The 19,100-nt window shown below is 39.4% G+C and overlaps 1 protein-coding gene across 3 annotated transcripts in view; it reads left to right on the top strand.

Annotated features, from left to right (window-relative positions):
• The window catches only part of DACH1 (dachshund family transcription factor 1), a 423,079-nt gene extending 408,245 nt beyond the window's left edge, over positions 1-14,834 (top strand). For all 3 annotated transcript variants that reach the window (XR_011600420.1, XM_070944267.1, XM_070944266.1), the window contains one exon: positions 12,999-14,834. Coding sequence is in view for 2 of the 3 variants with exons in the window: in XM_070944267.1 (XP_070800368.1) it covers positions 12,999-13,036 (38 nt within the window). In the remaining variant the exon portion in view is untranslated. The remainder of the gene's footprint in view (positions 1-12,998) is intronic.
• Positions 14,835-19,100: the final 4,266 nt, after the last annotated feature.

The following is a 19,100-nucleotide window of genomic DNA, read 5'->3' as shown; positions in this document are numbered from 1 at the left end:
CAAGCATTAGGAGATGAAACGTGATAAAGTGCTTTCGCAGAAAGCAATTTGTATAAAAGTTATGGATCTAAAAGGACAGTGATTAGACTTTCAGAAGCAAAAGGTTAAGGCTATTATTTAAGAAGGAGACCACCTCCATCCCAAGGAATCGCATCAAGTAGTTAATATTGGAGCAGATCGTAATGGAGGAATGCGAAGAGGTGGTTACAATGCAAGATTGCTGCTTTACAAAAAATTTAACATGGTACATAATAAGATTTATGAATGAGAGATTCATTTTTCAAGGATAAGTACAGCACTGTTAGAACAATAAAACCCGTACTTCAACCCTGCGCACGGTTGTGGTTTGATAGGACAATGAAGACAAATTTATTCAGTCGAGGGACACAATGCAAATGCACTCTCTCTGTTATTGGTGTAAATCCTTTGAAAATTTGAAAACTCCCTAATGAGGAGAAGGGCGCTGGAGAATATGTTTTAGAAGAGAATGCCCCTCTGGTGTATAGCTTAGAAATAGGAACTGAGTAAAAACACTTTGGAAAAGTGCCACTTAGAAACTAATTTGAAATCGGCCCATGGAATTATCTTCACAAGGAGATATTTTTTATCATACTACAGCTATTTTGCACATACCTCTCACAACCACACAATTACCGGTTTCTTTGGGGGGAAAAAAATCAGTACAATTTGAGAAGCGGATTGTGTTAATTTGCCTGATTTATCCGTCTGATTCTTATGTTTCACGTTAAATAATTTTCAGCGGCCCTTGGTACAAAAGAAGGTTAGGTCTGGTTGTAAATATGGAAGGGAAGAACATAATAAATAGGTATCCTAAAGTATACAAGTCGTCCTCAACATACAACAGTTCATTTAGTGACCTTTTTTTTTTTTTTTTTTTAATTTAATTTATATGCCGCCCTTCTCCGGAGACTCAGGGCGGCTTACAATGTGCTCAGCAATAGCCTTCATACTTTTGTATATTTTATACAAAGTCAGCTTATTGCCCCCACAAACTGGGTCCTCATTTAACCTACCTTAGAAAGGATGGAAGGCTGAGTCAACCTTGAGCCTTGGAGAGATTCGAACCAGCAGTAAATTGCAGGCAGCTGTGTTAATAACAGGGTGCTTTAAACCACTGTAGTACCAAGGCTCTTTTTGAAGTTACTACGGCACCGTGGTGAAATGTAAAATTTGTTACTACCGGTTCTGTGGGCGTGGCTTGGTGGGGAGGGGATAATGTGACTGGGTGGGCGTGGCCAACTTTCTTTTTAAAAAAAAACTTTTAAAAGCATTTTTTCTACAACCTCTTCAGCCGAAGAGGTTGTAGAAAACCTCTACAACCTCTGATGATTGCGCGGCTCAGCTGGACATGGGGGGGGGGTTTGCAGGGATTTTTACTACCGGTTCTCCGAACCACCGCTACCGGATTGGGCATTTTACCCCCGCAATGGCACTGGAAAAAAAATGACTTTGGACCGTTTTTCACACTTATGACCATTGCAGCATCCTCATTGTCACAGGATCAAAATTTGGATGCTTGGCAAATGACTCATATTTATGACATTTGCAGTGTCCCAGGATCATATGATCACGTTTTGTTACCTTCCAACAAGCAAAGTTAAGAGGAAGCCAGATTTACTCAACAACCGTGTTACTAACTTAACATCTGCAGTGATTGCCTTAACAACTGTGACAGGAAAGATCATAAAATGGGGCAAAACTCACACAACAAATGTCTCGCTTACCAACTGAAATTTGGGGCTCAATTATGGTCATAAGTTGAGGAATACCTGTAGTTATTAAGGAGTATAACAATATTGTATCTCTGTTGCATGTAGTTGAAATCAGGATCACATCGGAAGAATGTGTGAAATTCCAGGCATCAGATCCCACAACTGAATCTTGGCCTGTGTCAAAACTTCATCTATCAAAGGATACAAAGTCTGTATGAATAGATGAGGTGGAAAAGAATATTGCAAACTATTAAAATTGGTCCCAAGGCTACAAATTAATTTTATAGAGTATGGCTAGCACCGTGATGGCAAATCTATGGCATGCGTGCCAGAGATGGCACACGGAGCCATATCTATGGGCAGGCGAGCGTTACCCTACCTCAGCTCCAGCACACATGCGCGCTAGCCAGCTGATTTTTGAGCCATCCAGGCCCACCAGAAGTTGGGAAACAGGCTGTTTCCAGCCTCCGGGGGGCCTCTGTGGGGTCGGGAAGGACGTTTCCGCCCTCCCCAGGCTCCAAGAAAGCCTCTGGAGCCTGAGGAGGATGAAAAATGGGCCTACCGGGCCCACTGGTAAACTTTTTGCTGTTGTGTGCCAAAAGTGGGGGAGCACGTGCATACGTGGGGGGCAGGGAGGCATTGAATTATGGGTGTGGGCACCCGGAGATGTGACCACCACCCCGCTCTCCCCACTTTTGGCACGCGACGGCAAAAAGGTTAGCCATCATTGGGCTAGCATAACACCATTTTTTCCAGCATTTTTCATGCGTCTGACAAGAATTAAAAGCTAAGTTGTAACTTTAACCGGTACTTAGGTACAAGAGAAAGAAACCAAACTCAATGGAATTTACTTTTGAGTAGGTATAAAATTAGATCACAATGTTGGCCAACTCAAAAACGTTTATTGCTAAAACCCTTTGAACCATTTTTGTGTTCCTTTCATTTCTCAGACAGCGTTTTCTGCTATTTAATGCTTCCATTCCCTTACTTTCATTCCTTCACAATAGCAATAGCACTTAGACTTAAACACTGCTTCACAGTGCTTTACAGCCCCTCTCTAAAGCAATTTACAGAGTCAGCCTATCGGCCCCAACAATCTGGGTCCTCATTTTGCCCACCTCGGAAGGATGGAAGGCTGAGTCAACCTCGAGCCTGGTGAGATTTGAACTGCTGAATTGCAGTCAGTCGGCAGTCAGCAGAAGTAGCCTGCAGTACTGCACTCTAACCACTGTGCCACCACGGCCACAATAAACTTCAGTTGCTTTTCCATCTTGCCGAGTCTGCTTGTGTGTGTTTGCAGGGGGAAATCAAGTGATAGAATGGCAATGTAGCAATGGAATCTTTTTTGCTTACTGGAAAAAAAATAACATAATGTTTCAGCTAATATTGATAAAAGAGATATTTTTTCCTATTATGTTCTTACTTTTGAAAAGCTTTGAAAAACAATCTGGCGTAATTGCTAGCATATGTTCTAGTAGAAACTCGCCTTCAAAACAAAATATGTCCTAATACTGAAAATGTATATAATTATATACTTAAAATTAAGACAGTTATTTTACTTTTCTGTTTGCTGTTTTGACAGATTTCCTTTATGACGAACAGCAAACAAAACCAGTTAAACAAAACCACAGGGAAAAAATTGACTTAAGAGAAACGCATTTGTCGCTATATCGCTTTGCAATACGTAAAATGCAGTGAAGGCTTTGAGGTATTCAGGCTTAGTTTGAATACCACAAAACATAGATTACCATTAATTTATTCTTTCCCCTTTTCTGTTGTATCCTTTCATCTGTAGATCAGGCAATGCTTTCATTACAGATGCTATGCTACAAGTGGTAAAATAAAGATGCTGATTGAAGCTAAAATGAGATTGCTAAAACTTTTTCAGGGAACGCTGCAAGAATAGTACTTTATTTATTTAGGATTTCCAAATGTACTGCAAAATAACAGAGTGTATTAGGAAAATGATTTAGAATAGAATAGAATTCTTTATTGGCCAAGTGTGACACAAGGAATTTGTCTTGGTGCATACACTCTCAGTGTACATAAAAGAAAAGATACATTCATCAAGAATCATAAGGTACAACACTTAATGATAGTCATAGGGAACAAATAAGCAATCAAATCATATTAGGAAACAGTCAATATAAATTGTAAGGATACAGCAACAAGTTACAGTCATACAGTCATAAGCGGGAGGAGATGGGTCATAGGAACGATGAGAAGATTAATAGTAATAGTAATGCAGACTTAGTGAATAGTTTGACAGTGTTGAGGTAATTATTTGTTTAGCAGAGTGATGGCGTTCAGGAAAAAAACTGTCCTTGTGTCTAGTTGTTCTGGTGTGCAGTGCTCTATAGCGTTTTGAAGATAGGAGTTGAAACTATGTCCAGGATGTGAGGGGTCTGTAAATATTTTCACAGCCCTCTTTTTGACTCGTGCAGTATACAGATCCTCAATGGAAGGCAGGTTGGTAGTAATTGTTTTTTTGGCAGTTCTAATTATCCTCTGAAGTCTGTGTCTGTCTTGTTGGGTTGCAGAACCAAACCAGACAGTTATAGAGGTGCAGATGACAGACTCAATAATTCCTCTGTAGAACTGGATCAGTTTGCTCCTTGGGCAGTTTGAGTTTCTGAGTTGGCACAGAAAGAACATTCTTTGTTGTGCTTTTTTGATGACGTTTTTGATGTTAGGTGTCCATTTTAGGTCTTGAGATATCGTAGAACCTAGAAATTTCCTGGGTTTTTGTTGTTGTTGTTGTTGTTGTTGTTGTTGTTGTTGTTGTTGTTGTTGAAATGGTTAAGCCAGTCCTTCTCTTTTCCTAACCCTAATGATTGTCCTTGGACAATTTTTGACTCTGTCAGAAGAATGTGTCCATTCCTTTGATTGACTCTTTTGACCTTCTTCAACACTCAAGAGGAAAATCATGAACAGTTCATGAAAAGGGAGGTAATTTTAATCCAACTCTTAACACAACAATACCATGGAAACAGCATTGGAGGGTCCTCTTAAACAGGTCATTGAGTCCCATCTGCCTTATGGAGAAGAAGAGTTGGCTCCTCTTTCTTCAGAAGAATATTTTTCCCCCCTCTGCTGGCATATTATCATCCATCATCCTCATCAGCAGTTTGCTTACGTACAAACATCCACAAGTGAACGAATGCAAAATGGTTTTTAAAAGGGGATGTTTTGGAAACTTCTCTTCCAAATCAAAAGAGGGAGGAGGTGAGATTTCTCCCTTTCATTGCAGGCTTCCTTGAGTCTTGAAAAGCAATAAACTTGTCCTGTTTATTAGGAGACCTTGGTGCGTCTCAAATTAAAAGCAATCACCCTAACCCCAACCCATTTCTACGCTTGCAGCTGAAATTCTTTGTCTGCCTCCCCTCATTACAGAGCAGACATATTTTTCCTAGTCTTGCAGATGTAATAAATAAATGGCAAGCTGTGTAATGACATAAGTTAATTCCAGTCCTGTTATAAATTCTGATGATGGACGTGGAAAGCCCTTCAGGTAGTAACCATAGCCACAGCCTTCGTTTACTGTGTTCCATTGTACCGAAGTAATAGGCAGAGATACACTTGATCTTAATTGGGTGATATTTATGTATGATGCTCTGTTCTATATACATGTTTATAGTTGTTGTTTCTGAAGCTGCAAGAGGCATCTTAAAGCATTGTTGCTCAGGTTGATTAATATTCTTTTGTAATGCACAACCACTTGGGGTGATTGAAGATTCTTGGGCTGAACAAATGGGGGGGGATCCTGAGTCCCTAAATCATTATCACTTGGAAAAACTGGTATTAGGTGACACAATGAGATATTAGATTGCACAATGATCTCAGAAGAAAGACACACACACTCCCTCTCCCTCTCCCTCTCCTATCTATCTATCTATCTATCTATCTATCTATCTATCTATCAATCTATCTATCATCTATGTATGTATCTAACATCTATCCATCCATCCATCCATCCATCCATCCATCTAGTATGTATGTATGTATGTATGTATGTATGTATGTATGTATCTATCTATCTATCTATCTATCTATCTATCTATCTATCTATCATCTATCTATCTATCTATCTATCTATCTATCTATCTATCTATCTATCCGTCTATCTCTATTTATCACATATGGTATCCATCATTTCAATTGGGCTTAAATATTACTCTATCCCCCACCCCATCCTGGACTGAGCCCTATGCATTTATTCAGTAAACCCCAGGAAAATATTCTCTTAGCTGGGACCAATAACAACTGCAGTTTGGATCAGGATTGCAACTCAAGTGACTAATAATCTTAGTGTGATGTTTTATTCCCAGCCAGTTATTACTTGGAGGAGTTCTCTGCATTAAGTTCTCTCCAGAAGCAAAATGTCTCACAATGGATTCCTTAGACTCATCATACCATTCTTTATTGAAATATTTACAAGCAGGTTTTAGAGTAGAGTAGAGTAGAGTAGAGTAGAGTAGAGTAGAGTAGAGTAGAGTAGAGTAGAGTAGAGAATAGAGCAGAGCAGAATGGAACAGAACGGAATGGAACGGAACGGAACAGAACAGAACATATGTCCATGGGATGGGATGGATACATACAGTAGATATATTCCACGTAGGGCTTTTCTGGCATATCTTTCTTGGATATGTATACTTCTAGAATTAAAATGCTGGAGAAAAGACTCGGCAGCTGATAAGATGACTTTCATTTAGAACATACTTTCCTGTTATGTTCTCTTCCATTTTAATAATTCTTAATATGCTTCAGTTTTATCTTAAACTCTCTCCTGCCGATAAGAATTTAAATTTTTTCAGTACATCAGCATTGTTTTGGATCTGTGGTAAACAAGTACTCCTTTAATTGCATCTTTAATGAGATCTATGGAGGCAGAAAGGGGACACGGTTGCTCAGTGGCTAAGATGCTGAGCTTGTCGATCAGAAAGATTGGCACTTTGGCGGTTCGAAGCCCTAGCGCCCTGTAACAGGGTGAGCTCCCGTTACTTGTCCCAGCTTCTGCCAACCTAGCAGTTCGAAAGCACGTAAAAAATGCAAATAGAACAATAGGGACCCCCTTTGGTGGGAAGGTAACAGCGTTCCATGTGCCTTTGGCATTTAGTCCTGCCGGCCACCTGACCACGGAGACATCTTCGGACAGCCCTGGCTCTTTGACTTTGAAACAGAGATGAGTACCGCCCCCTAGTGTCAGGAATGACTACAACATATGTGCGAGGGGAACCTTTACCTTTACGGAGGCAGAGGGCAGAAATTGACTCTAACCTTAATTAACCTTTAAAAAGAGCCTAGGTGGCGCAGCAGACTAAAGCACTGTTAAGTGCTGTTAAGTAACAGCAGCTGCCTGCAATTACTGCAAGTTCAAATCTCACCAGGCTCAAGGTTGACTCAGCCTTCCATCCTTCCCAGGTAGATAAAATGAGGACCCGGATTGTGGGGGCAATAAACTGACTTTGTATAAAAAAGAACACCGCTGGGGGGGGGGGGCGCGAAAGCCCTACTAAGCAAGTATATACAAAAGTATGAAGGCTATTGCTTAACGCATTGTAAGCCGCCCTGAGTCTCTGGAAAAGGGCGGCATATAAATCGAACCAATAAATAAATCGAACCAATAAATTAGTTACCCCCATTGTAGTCTTTTGGTAAGGGCTAGAGTTTGTATTCCATATGTTGCAAGATGTTCTTCCTATTTGGATTTCCTGATGCTGTTTTGTCCCCCCCCCAAAAAAAAAATTGCATGAATCATTTTCCATTTCTTTGCCTTCGTCTCCTTTCATTGTTCTGGTTCCTTTTCCTTCAATTATTAAAGGGACCCGTTGAATGGGAGGTTAGGATTCCATGGCGATTCACGTTCCCCCTGCCTTATTAAAACAAATCAACCCAGCAGTTCTATAAGCTAAACGCTCTTGAGCTCCGCATCACAGATGCTTTTATCAACATCGGGATGAAGGGGTTGTGTGCTTAGGAGCTTTCTTGTACAGCTGTTAAATGAAAGATGGCAAATAGCATTAGATGCCTGCAAAAAATAAAAAATAAAAAATTAAGAGGAAACAAAATAGCTGCTATTTTCAATAACCTTCCCTACTGAGAGGAAATGCCTTCCTTTAACTTGAATAGAATAGAATAGAATAGAATAGAATAGAATAGAATAGAATAGAACAGAACAGAACAGAACAGAACAGAACAGAACAGAACAGAACAGAACAGAACAGAACAGAACAGAATTCTTTATTGGCCAAGTGTGATTGGACACACAAGGAATTTGTCTTTAGTGCATATGCTCTCAGTGTATATAAGAAGAATAAAATACATTCATCAGGAATACAAAGATACAACACTTAGTGATAGTCATGGATACTAACTAATAAGCTATCAAATCGTATTAGGAAACAAGTAAAAACAACATTGTTTTGTTTGTTTTGTTTTGTTTTATTAGATTTATATACCACCCTACTCCCGAAGGACTCAGGGCAGTGAACAGGCACAAAATAAAATACATAAATACAAAATTTAAAAGCAGAAATAAAACCAGATTAAACAATTTAGCCTGAGACAAATTTAAAACATCCCAATAATTTAAAAATAGATTTAAAATTTTTGATTTAAAAGAAAAGGGGAATAAGGTTAGGCCAGGCCAGCTTGCTGGAATAAGAGCGCGGCGGAAAGTGCGCAGATCCGGGATCCTCCGTATCTCGTTCCAGATAGTGGGTGCCCCCACAGAGAAGGCCCTTCCCCTGGGGGTTGCCAGTCGACACTGTTTGGCCGACGGCACCTGGAGGAGCCCCTCTCTATGAGAGTGTACCGGCCGGTGGGAGGCTATTTGTGGTAGTAGCCTTCAATATAATCCCGTAAGTAGCTTTCAATATAATTGAAAGATACAAGCAACATGGTTATAGTGATAAGTGGTAAGAGATAGATACTAGTAAGGAAGAGAAAAATAATAGTAATACAATCTTATTAAACTATTAGACTTTATATAGTGCTTTACAGCCCTCTCTAAGCAGTTGACAGAGTCAGCCTATTGCCCCCAACAATCTGGGTCTTCATTAGGAATGAAAGAGTGCCATCCAAATGTCCTGTGATGCCCACATCATGGCTTCTAGAAGCTACAAATGGGCAGATGCCCAATGTTAAGCCCTTTCTTTCTTCCTTTGGTAGAGATTATAAGTGGAGAAAGGTGACCTCAAGGCTCTTGGCTTCCTTAGGGTTTTTAATTCTTCCATAAGACCCCTAAGTCCACCTCCTGAAATGAGACCTGGCTCTACTCATTGGCAGAAGATGTCCCATGATACCATACACAAGTCCAATGGGACCTTTGAATCCAAAAATCCACTCATCCTTGAGTAGACAGAGAGAAGGCTGTTCTACAACAAACCAAGAAGTCTATTCTGAGATTATGGAAAACTATAACCATCAATAAACTGCTGGAACCAAATTTCCCTTCGTGATTGTTCAGATGAATATGGAATCCTGTATGATACCTTGTCTGGAATAACTTGTCCTCCCATTTCTGGACTTAACCTTGATTCAGAACTTCCACCTGGATTTCTGATGGCTCTGCTTGGGAACAAGATTCTGCAAGTGTGTGCTTCATTTTACTGAAATTAATCCTATAAAATAGAGCTACCCAATCCCTGCTCTTCAGCCTGGTTGTGGTCCATGGCCTGTTGGGAATGAGGCCACACAAATTACGGCTTCACATTCTAACAGCTGCAGAACTAAAAGACTTGGTTCACTCCATGGGAAGACGTTGTAAGGCCATAATTCATGCTAAAGGTTACCCAACTAAGTATTAACTGACATGGTGATAATTTTTGTATATTTCATTTTTTCTATGGTGATAATTTTTGTATATCTCATTTTTTCTATGTATTTCACTTTTCTTCTTTATACTGTAACTGCTATTCTAATAGCAAATCCTTCCTAAAAGTTGTTGCATTACATTCTTGATTAAATTATCTTGCCATTGATATATAATTTTATGTACTACTCCCCCCCAAAAAAAGTGGTGTTATTAGCTAGTTTTAGCAAATATATTTTTCCCAAAAGGTTTTCATAATTTTGGCCGCTACTGTATATTCAGAAATAAGGGCAGGTGTAATATAGCTTTCTTTTCTCATTGGAAGGAAACCTCTATGCACCCTCCCTTCTTTGCTGTCTGAAGAAGCAGGAATGACTCCAGCTGCAAAGAACTTTGCTGCTTTCTATGGGGAAAAATCCTCTCTGGTTGGTAGAGTTCTGGAAGTAGATTCTGGAGTAGATGGAGTCATCACATGACTGTATTATTCCATTAACACCAGGGGTGAAATGTTCCCGGTTCGGACCGGATCACCTGATCCGGTAACAATGGCGGCAGGTGGTTTGGAGAACCGGTAGCAAAAATCCTTGCCCTCCCCCATGCCCAACTGAGTCGCATGATCATCAGAGGCTTTTTTTTTTTAACTTTTAAAAGCATTTTTTCGGCAGAAGAAAACATGCTTTTAAAAGTAAAAAAAAAAGCCTCTGATTATTTATTTATTTATTTATTGGTTCAATTTATATGCCGCCCTTCTCCGGAGACTCAAGGTGGCTTACAATGCATTAAGCAATAGCCTTCATACTTTTGTATATACCTGCTTAGTAGGGCTTTTGCCCCCCCCCCAAAAGCGGTGTTCTTTTTTATACAAAGTCAGCTTATTGCCCCCACAATCCGGGTCCTCATTTTACCTACCTCGGAAGGAGGAAAGGCTGAGTCAACCTTGAGCCTGGTGAGATTTGAACTCGCAATAATTGCAGGCAGCTGGCAGCTAAGTGCTACTTAACAGCACTTTAGTCCACTGCACCACCAAGGCCCCTTGGTGCCCGTTGGATCGGCCTCCCGACTCTCAGCTGTTTCAGGCTGTAGGGATTGCCATTGCCTATTGTTGCATCGTGCGGCTTAGCTGGGATCGTCAGAGCCTTTTAAAAGCATTTTTTTTTTTACAACTTCCACCGAAGAGGTTGTAGAAAAAAATGCTTTTAAAAGTAAAAAAAAAAAAAAAGTTGGCCATGCCCACCCAATCACATTACCCCCCCCACCAAGCCACGCCCACAGAACCGGTAATAACAAATTTTACATTTCACCACTGATTAACACAATGCCATCAGCGCTGTGGGTTTATACAATTAGACTGTCAGAGGAAAGAATTTTATCCAAGTGTTTGAGGCAAAGAGCTATTTTTGGGGTGGGAAACACCTGCTTCCCCGTAGGCCTTTTTACTCACTCCAGTGTTGTAGGCCAGATGTGATCTGCAATCAAAAAAGTTATTTTGGTATATTTAGCATTTATCTTTCCAGGAGCCCATCAAGCGCCCTTCTCTTAAAGTCTCCCAAAATATTTATATTTTAGTCCATTGTGTGAATGTTTAGTGGCTTTTCTTCATTGAACTCATTCGATTTAAACGCCAGTTGACTCCAACCAACTCTTTTTATTGCTTAAAAAAACAAAAAAAAACCAGATGGAATTTGAAACCTCTGACTGACACGGTTATATGTGATTTTGTACATGAGTTTTGACGTGGGTTTTTGCAATGGGTTGGGTGAACCAATTTCAAGTTTTTCCTCGTTATAAAAGCATCACAATCAGGAGAAATTCTTTCAAACAACTAGTTTAGATATGAAAGATTTCTTAAAGGAGCATAATTTTTGTGGGTACCTATCAGTCTCCATATCTTGATGACCTTTCCATATTTTATATATATATATATATATATATATATAAAGTAAACATTAAAAACATTGGACACAGTGTGACCGTCCTGATTTTGTCATATCCATACATATTTTTAACGTAACAATAAATATAATTACTACTTAACATACATTGCTACTTTGTTCTTATAAACATATCCCTTGTCCTCATTTACATAGTTGTTTAAATATTGTCCGGTGTCAGTTCTATGAACCTTAAATCCGTTTTTGTTCCAACTCCTTTTCTCCTTTCCAACCATTGGTACACTTTGTTCCAAATTTTAGAGTAGTCTGTCTCGTCCTTGTTTTTGAGTTCTAGTGTCAGTCTGTCCATTTCTGCACATTTATTTATTTATTTATTTATTTATTTATTTATTTATTTATTTATTGGTTCGATTTATATGCCGCCCTTCTCCAGAGACTCAGGGTGGCTTGCAATGCGTTAAGCAATAGCCTTCATACTTTTGTATATACCTGCTTAGTAGGGCTTTCGGCCCCCCCCAAGCGGTGTTCTTTTTTATACAAAGTCAGCTTATTGCCCCCACAAACCGGGTCCTCATTTTACCTACCTCAAAAGGATGGAAGGCTGAGTCAACCTTGAGCCTGGTGAGATTTGAACTTGCAGTAATTGCAGGCAGCTGGTGTTACTGAACAGCACTTTAGTCTGCTGCGCCACCAAGGCTCTTATGTCAAGAGCCAAGAACTATCAAGATTTTCTTTATTATTTCTACTTCGGGGTGGTAGTGGTGAGGTGTCTTCCTTTTTCCAGTATTGCGCATAAACCAATCTTGCTGCTTTTATAACATGCAGTATTAAGTATATCAATCCTTTGCTATATTTCTGTTTCGTGATTCCTAATAGGAATAGTTCTGGTTTCAAATCTATGTTTTGGTTTAGTACAGGGGTCAGCAACCTGTGGCTCTGGAGCCGTATGTGGCTCTTTTACCTCTCTGCTGCAGCTCCCTGTCACTCAAAATATGCGTCACCACCGCCAGCACACAATTTATTGAGTTTTTCAATCCCCAGTCGGCCAACCATGGATAAATCCAAGAAAATAAAAGTTTCAGAAGAAAACAGAACATTTAATTCAACTACATATGCTAGTTTTGTAGCTGCTCAAGAAATAATCAGGCCCAGGAAGGGTTTTGTGGCTCCCGGTGTTTTCTTTTCTGTGGGAAACGGGACCAAATGGCTCTTTAAATGTTTAAGATTGCAGATCCCTTGTGTAGTATCTCTTCCAACCATGTCTTTATCTGATGCCCAAATTCCCTGGCTTTTATACATAACCACCACATGAGCTAGAAAGATCCTGACTCTAAATTGCGCTTCCAACATTGTGGTGATGAATTCCTGTTCATTTTTGCTAATCTTGTGGGTGGGAGGTGTCACCTGTAGAACATTTTAATAATAATAATTTTCCATAATTAATGTAACGTGAACCTTCTCAATAGATAAGAAATGCATTTTATTCTACAAGATGAAATACACTATGGGAATGTGATTGTGAGAAAGAGTTTGCTAATGTCTTTCTTGTGCCTCTTTCAGATGGAAGACTTTATCTGAAAACTACTGTTATGTACTGAGTTTGTTCAGTCGGAACAATGTGTGTTACCAAGCCAGAGGACTCTGCAGTAAAACATCCAGTGTTTCAAAGTTCTGCAAAAAACATGGGGAAGGTGCTTTGCAGAAAACTTTTATCACTTCACATAGCCATGTGCGGAGATTTTAAGTGTTTGATGGGAGCATCCTCATTGCATTGTCCAAGCTCCATCCTGTGTTACGGAAGACATTTCTACAAACTTGTGTAGCTTTCTAGTAGCTACCAGGAAATCTGTACTGAGACTCCAGAGCAGAACTCTGTATTCCCATTTCAATGGAATAAGAACTGTTATTCTCTTCTGAATCTTTTAGGCACATCAAGGAAATCTTCCACTTCTCATGTTAAGCACTCTTATGCCAAACCAGCAAGATGGTAAAAAAAAAAAAGAATATTTCTCAAATGGACATCAGAAGATTCCTAAAAGCAAAACAAAAAAACATAAAACCTGAGGTTAGGAATACACAAAACAAAATGTTATATACCATTTTCTTTCTTTCTTTTCTTTTTTGGTCCAAATTCTGGGAAATGGGTTCTTTCACACAGTCTTTGCAAGAGATCAAGGCGTACTTTATAAGAACTTAAACAAAAGAAGTACAGAGTTTGAACAGCATTATGTACGATTTGCAGTAATCCCAAGACGAAGAAGAAGAAGAAGAAGAAGAAGAAGAAGAAGAAGAAGAAGAAGAAGAAGAAGAAGAAGAAGAAGAAGAAGAAGAAGAAGAAGAAGAAGAAGAAGAAGAAGAAGTAGAAGAAGAAGAAGAAGAAGAAGAAGAAGAAGAAGAAGGATGCTTATAATTTCTCATGTTAAACTGTCAGTATAAGAGGGATGACAAGTTGTTCCTCATTTTTGAAACTGTTCAGGTGTATAGTATATAACCACAAAAACCACTCACAGAAAATATTATGTATGCAGTAGTATACTAGATTTTAGGAAAACAACAATTTTAGAGAATATGTTTTGTCACCCTGTTGGTCCAAACACCATCTTCCTAATTTTTAACGCATGCAGGCATGTAAATATTTGTCTTGAAGTCACAGTGTTAATGAAGGGAATCTTAACCATTTGGGAGGGGTGATCACCTTTATATGTATATGCTGAAAAAAAAGGGACACTTTTCCGAGTGGATTGTGGCCCCAAATCAAGTCAACTCCCCAGAAATATTTTTCTATATTAATGTCATATTACTTCAACCTTGCCGGGGAGAAAAAAATTGTCCCCAAGGCTGTAAAGACATTTGATGTATCAGTCCAATACCACGTAGAGCTAAGTGATGATCTTCAGTCTTTTGTCCTTTTGACCCACCATTGTAGGCGGTTCCGTGTTATTTTTATTGTCTTTATAAAAAAAAAAAAAACCAGTCTCCTGTTTTTCACCTTTGTGCTCATAACTGGAAGCGAGTTGAAACCGAGTGTTTTGTACATCTTAAATTTTCTCCTTGGCTCGGCCGACTTCTCCAAGTTACCCCTTTAAAGACCACTTGGAAGGATGCTCCAGGCTTTCTGGATCTTTAATGTTTTACGCAGAAAATGCCTTTTCTACGAATTCATAATTGGGAACCTTCAAGTGCTTACTCATCTGGATGACCTACAGGGTGTCCAGATTTAAAATCTGTCGGGTAAGGCAAATTTTTAAGAGGGCTTCTCAATCTGGATTTCTGTTTGTTTTGGCATGCATCGAGACCACGCCTTCATTTTACATCTTAAAAAAAAAAAGTATCATCGAAAACACAAAGCAAAGCCTTCATTTGCTTTGAGGGTTCTTTTTTTTTAAATCATAAACAGTTAAGAAAATCTTAAATATTTCTTATCTTTTGAAAGAAAGTTGTGCAGTCTTTAAAGGGTTAACAGTTATAATTGGATGAACTTTTGTGGCAAATGGATGATTCTATACAAGGGGTTTTTGGTTATTCACTTCACTGACAAAACAGTGGTTTCAGAATCTACCATTCCTCTCGTCCTGGCAAAAAAAATAATAAAATGAAAGCCACCCATAAGTTGGTGTGATCATTTTTACAGTGTATTCTTTAGAGACACCATGGGTATTAATCATTGTTTGCTTTGGTACACAAGTCAATGGAAATGCTAAATGAAGAGAAGACGTATATCTTGTTAAACCACGTGTAAATATTACAGTTCATGAAATGCTACCGTAAAATGAATTTGGGTTTCTTCTGCCTTTAGTTACCCAAGACCTTTTTTTTGTTTTATTTTTCTTTTTCCTTTTGCCTAGAATATGAAGAAATGTTGTGTTCATGTTATTGTTTAAATGCTTTTTGTACTCTTAAAGATATTAAATGTTCTAGTTGTTCTATATTATAATCACCTTTTCTGCGTTCTATGCAACCCTTTGGAACAGAACATTCTCATCTTCATGTAGGACCTATGAAAATTGTCTATTTTTATCTATATATTTAAAGTTTTCTAAAAATGAGAAAAAAAGTTATTATGAATTTTGTTGTACAAAATCTGTACAAAAAAAAAATCTGTTTTTACATCATATTGCAAGAATTGGATAATTTTTCTATCGTAGTCTAGTTAATCTGAGCTTGGTTTCATGTTCAGAGCCACGTTTCCTGCTATCGTATTTAATTTTCCTCTCTTCTCTCTTTTTTTTTTCTCCTCCTCTTCCTTTTCAACAATCTGCTAATAAAACTGTCTGAAATTTGCCTGTGACTTTATTTACAGTTCATATTTATTAAATTTGGTGAGATGTGTAACATTGGAGGGATATTTGCTTTCTAATGGGAGGCATCTTAAAACAACATAAGTCAGCTGTTTGCAATACGAGCAGAACAAAGCTGAATGATTTCATTTAACATGCAACCGCTTCTAGCTCTCTAATATGAATTACTGTGGTGAAGAAAGGAAGAAGGAAAAAAAAAACATCATAAAAGCACATTCTGTGGTTATTGTTTAACAAGCAGATTTTCTATATTTTGTTTCTTGCCAGCTAAGCAAACGGGCCCATCTGCATGATTTATTTATGTTCATTTCTTGGTTTATGAAGCTGTTATTTGTACCTTTTTCCCCTTTATATTGTGATATTCCCAGGATTCTTATTTTACAAAGCTTTGTGCTGAATAATGTAAAGTGAACACACTGATGGAAGAAAACATGTTATTTCCATAACGACAACAGTGTGGAGTAAGAAACTTCCTGGGGTTCGTAGGTTTCCTTCTCACTTCCAGCAAGATTCTTAGAAACTTTTAACATCTTGCTGCATAGCCTCACTCAGAGGTGGTATTCAGCCGGTTCGGAAATCGCGGGTGGGCCCAGCCACCTACCCCAGCTCTATGCTGTCCTATTTAGGCATGTTTTTGAGGCTGAGCGCTTGCACGGAAAGTGCACAAGCTCACATTTTCAGTGCTGGGAAAACAGGTTGGTAAATTATGTGAATCCCACTTCTGGCCTCACTGCTTTAACATTAAAAAAAAAAAGAATTTTAACTTCAGAATCAAAATACGGGCTCAGTAAATTAGATGAATCTTGCTCAGAAGATTTTTTGTTTGTTTGTTTCACTTTCAAAGAAAGTGTCAGTCCTGGAGGCCATCTTTTTCTTTGGACCTTCAGGGCTGCCGCACTTAGTGCTGTGGGAAACTGGGAGGGGGGATTGTATGGAGTTATAGAGATATCTAGCCATAATAACATTCTGTTCTCTGGGAGTCAAGGGCGTTCAGCCTGCACCTGGAGTGGTGTGACTAGGAGGCATCTCCAGTTGGGACAGTGGATTGATTGGACCATGTGATGAACATGTGGGTGCAGGGGGAAAGGAGTTTGACTTTCTTTTGGGTGGGAAAAACCCAGAAGCTTTCAGATTCGGGTTTTCCCAGATGTGCCAATATGACATCTCTAATAAAGTGGAACTTTGAGGAACTTCTAGCCCCGGAGTCTTCTTTCATTGGGGGTGTTACTTGGAACCCTGACAATAGGTGTTCTTTCTTTTTTAAGAAAATCAATAAAACATGGTTGCATCAATTTCTGATAAACACTTTTATGAAAGTGTTCACTTTCACTCCTATAATTATCTGCTTATAGCATTGTATATAAACAAGTAACTAAAATAGTACATTGGTACCCCAGTACTCATTGTTAATTGGCCCCAGGAGGCACCATGAAGAACAAAAACTAAGTACCAAACAAATTTTTCCCATAAAGAATAATGTAGTGAGTTACAAGGTAGCCAACATCGACAAGTTCTAGCTTATGCATTGAGTACCAAACAAACAATGAGTACAAAAGTTTCACATCAGAACACATTGAGTACCAAATTTGATGAGTTCAAAGCAGTTGCGTACCAAGGTACTACTGGATAGCAATAGCATTTAGATTTATATATCACTTCACAGTGCTTTTACAGCCCTCTCTAAGTGATTTACAGAGTCAGCATATTGCCCCAAACAATCTGGGACCTCATTTTACCCACCTCAGAAGGATGGAAGGCTGAGTCAATCTTGAACCTGATGAGATTCGAACTACCAAATTGCAGGCAGCCCACTGTCAGCAGAAGTAGCCTGCAGTACTTCAGTCTAACCACTGGGCCACTGCAGCTCTTGTGAACATTGGTGAATGTGAATATTCTAGTACCATAAGAGAGACAATTGATGACAATAAAGTAGTACAGTACTCATTTATTTTGCCAAACTGATTATGAATGTGCTGAGTTGGACATCTTACCCAGGTAGGAAAATACCTTGTTACCATGTCTATCACAAATATTTTGTCCTTATTTTTTGAAATGGGGGAAGATGGTAGATTGTACAGTTAACATACTTACTCTTTAATCTTTTGTGTAACGACAAGCCAGATTAAATGAGTTTCTTTCATTAGTCACCGTGCTGCAGTGTTCTGCTAACAAAATTTACCATGGAGATAAATTCATGGCAGCATGCCATATATTTCCAATTTTCCTTTATGTTCATCAACAACTCTCAGCTAACTACAGGTTGTGAATACAAAGATCCAATTTTGCCCTGTTTTATTGATTTATTCCCTATTGTGCATCGTATAGAAATTGTAACCATTCCTATTTTCATATCAGACTTATTTCTAAGCTAAGAAATCAAAGAATTCATTTCCAACCATAATCCTAGCCATATGGTATTATTGTATATGTTTTTAGTTATGTTAAAGGCTACTGTTGACTCCAGTAACTAAAGCTAAATTACTACTATATAACTGATGCTACTGAAGAGATAAACTAACAAAGCCATACTTCAGTAAAGCACAATCCAATTGCACACAAAAGTTTCTTTGGGCTAACAAAGTAAAGTCAGAGATGTATAAATGCCGATGACACTCAGCTGTATATCTCCACCCCGGACCACCCCTATGATGCCCTTGAAGTGATGTCCCGGTGCCTGGAGGCTGTACGGATCTGGATGGGAAGAAACAGACTCAGGCTCAACCCATCCAAGACCGAGTGGCTGTGGTTTCCGACATCCCTATATAGTCAGTTGGTGCCATCACTGACTATTTGAGGCGAGTCGTTGGCCCCCATGGAGAGGGTCCGCAACTTGGGTGTCCTCCTGGACTCACAGCTGTCTTTAGAAGGGCATCTGATGGCTGTGGCCGGGAGGGCATTTTATCAGATTCGCCTGATTCGTCAGTTGCGTCCCTTTTGGAATCGGGACTCGTTAAATATGGTCACTCATGCCCTCGTCACTTTCCACCTGGACTACTGCAATGCTCTCTACATGGGGCTCCCCTTGAGCACCCGGAGGCTCCAGCTGGTCCAGAATGCGGCCGTGCGGGTGGTTATGGGAGCGAAGTAATGCCCCCATGTGACCCCCCCTCCTGTGCGAGCTGCACTGGCTCCCGGTGGTCTTCTGGGTGTGCTTCAAGGTTTTGGTTACCACCTTTAGAGCGCTCCATGGCCTAGGACCGGGGTATTTACAAGACCGCCTTCTGCCACCAGTAGCCTCTCACCAACCAGTATGCTCCCATAGAGAGGGGCTTTTTAGGGTGCCGTCGGTCAAACAGTGTCGACTGGTGGCCCCCAGGGGGAGAGCCTTCTCTGTGGGAGCACCTGCCATCTGGAACTAGCTCCC

This window comes from Pituophis catenifer, unplaced genomic scaffold (assembly GCF_029215685.1).
Source record: "Pituophis catenifer annectens isolate HBS135680 unplaced genomic scaffold, rPitCat1.0.hap2 SCAF_4, whole genome shotgun sequence".
In the NCBI taxonomy this organism is placed as follows: domain Eukaryota; kingdom Metazoa; phylum Chordata; class Lepidosauria; order Squamata; family Colubridae; genus Pituophis; species Pituophis catenifer.
The sequence above is the reverse complement of the archived record's forward strand: the minus strand, read 5'-3'. Positions and strand labels throughout refer to the sequence as shown.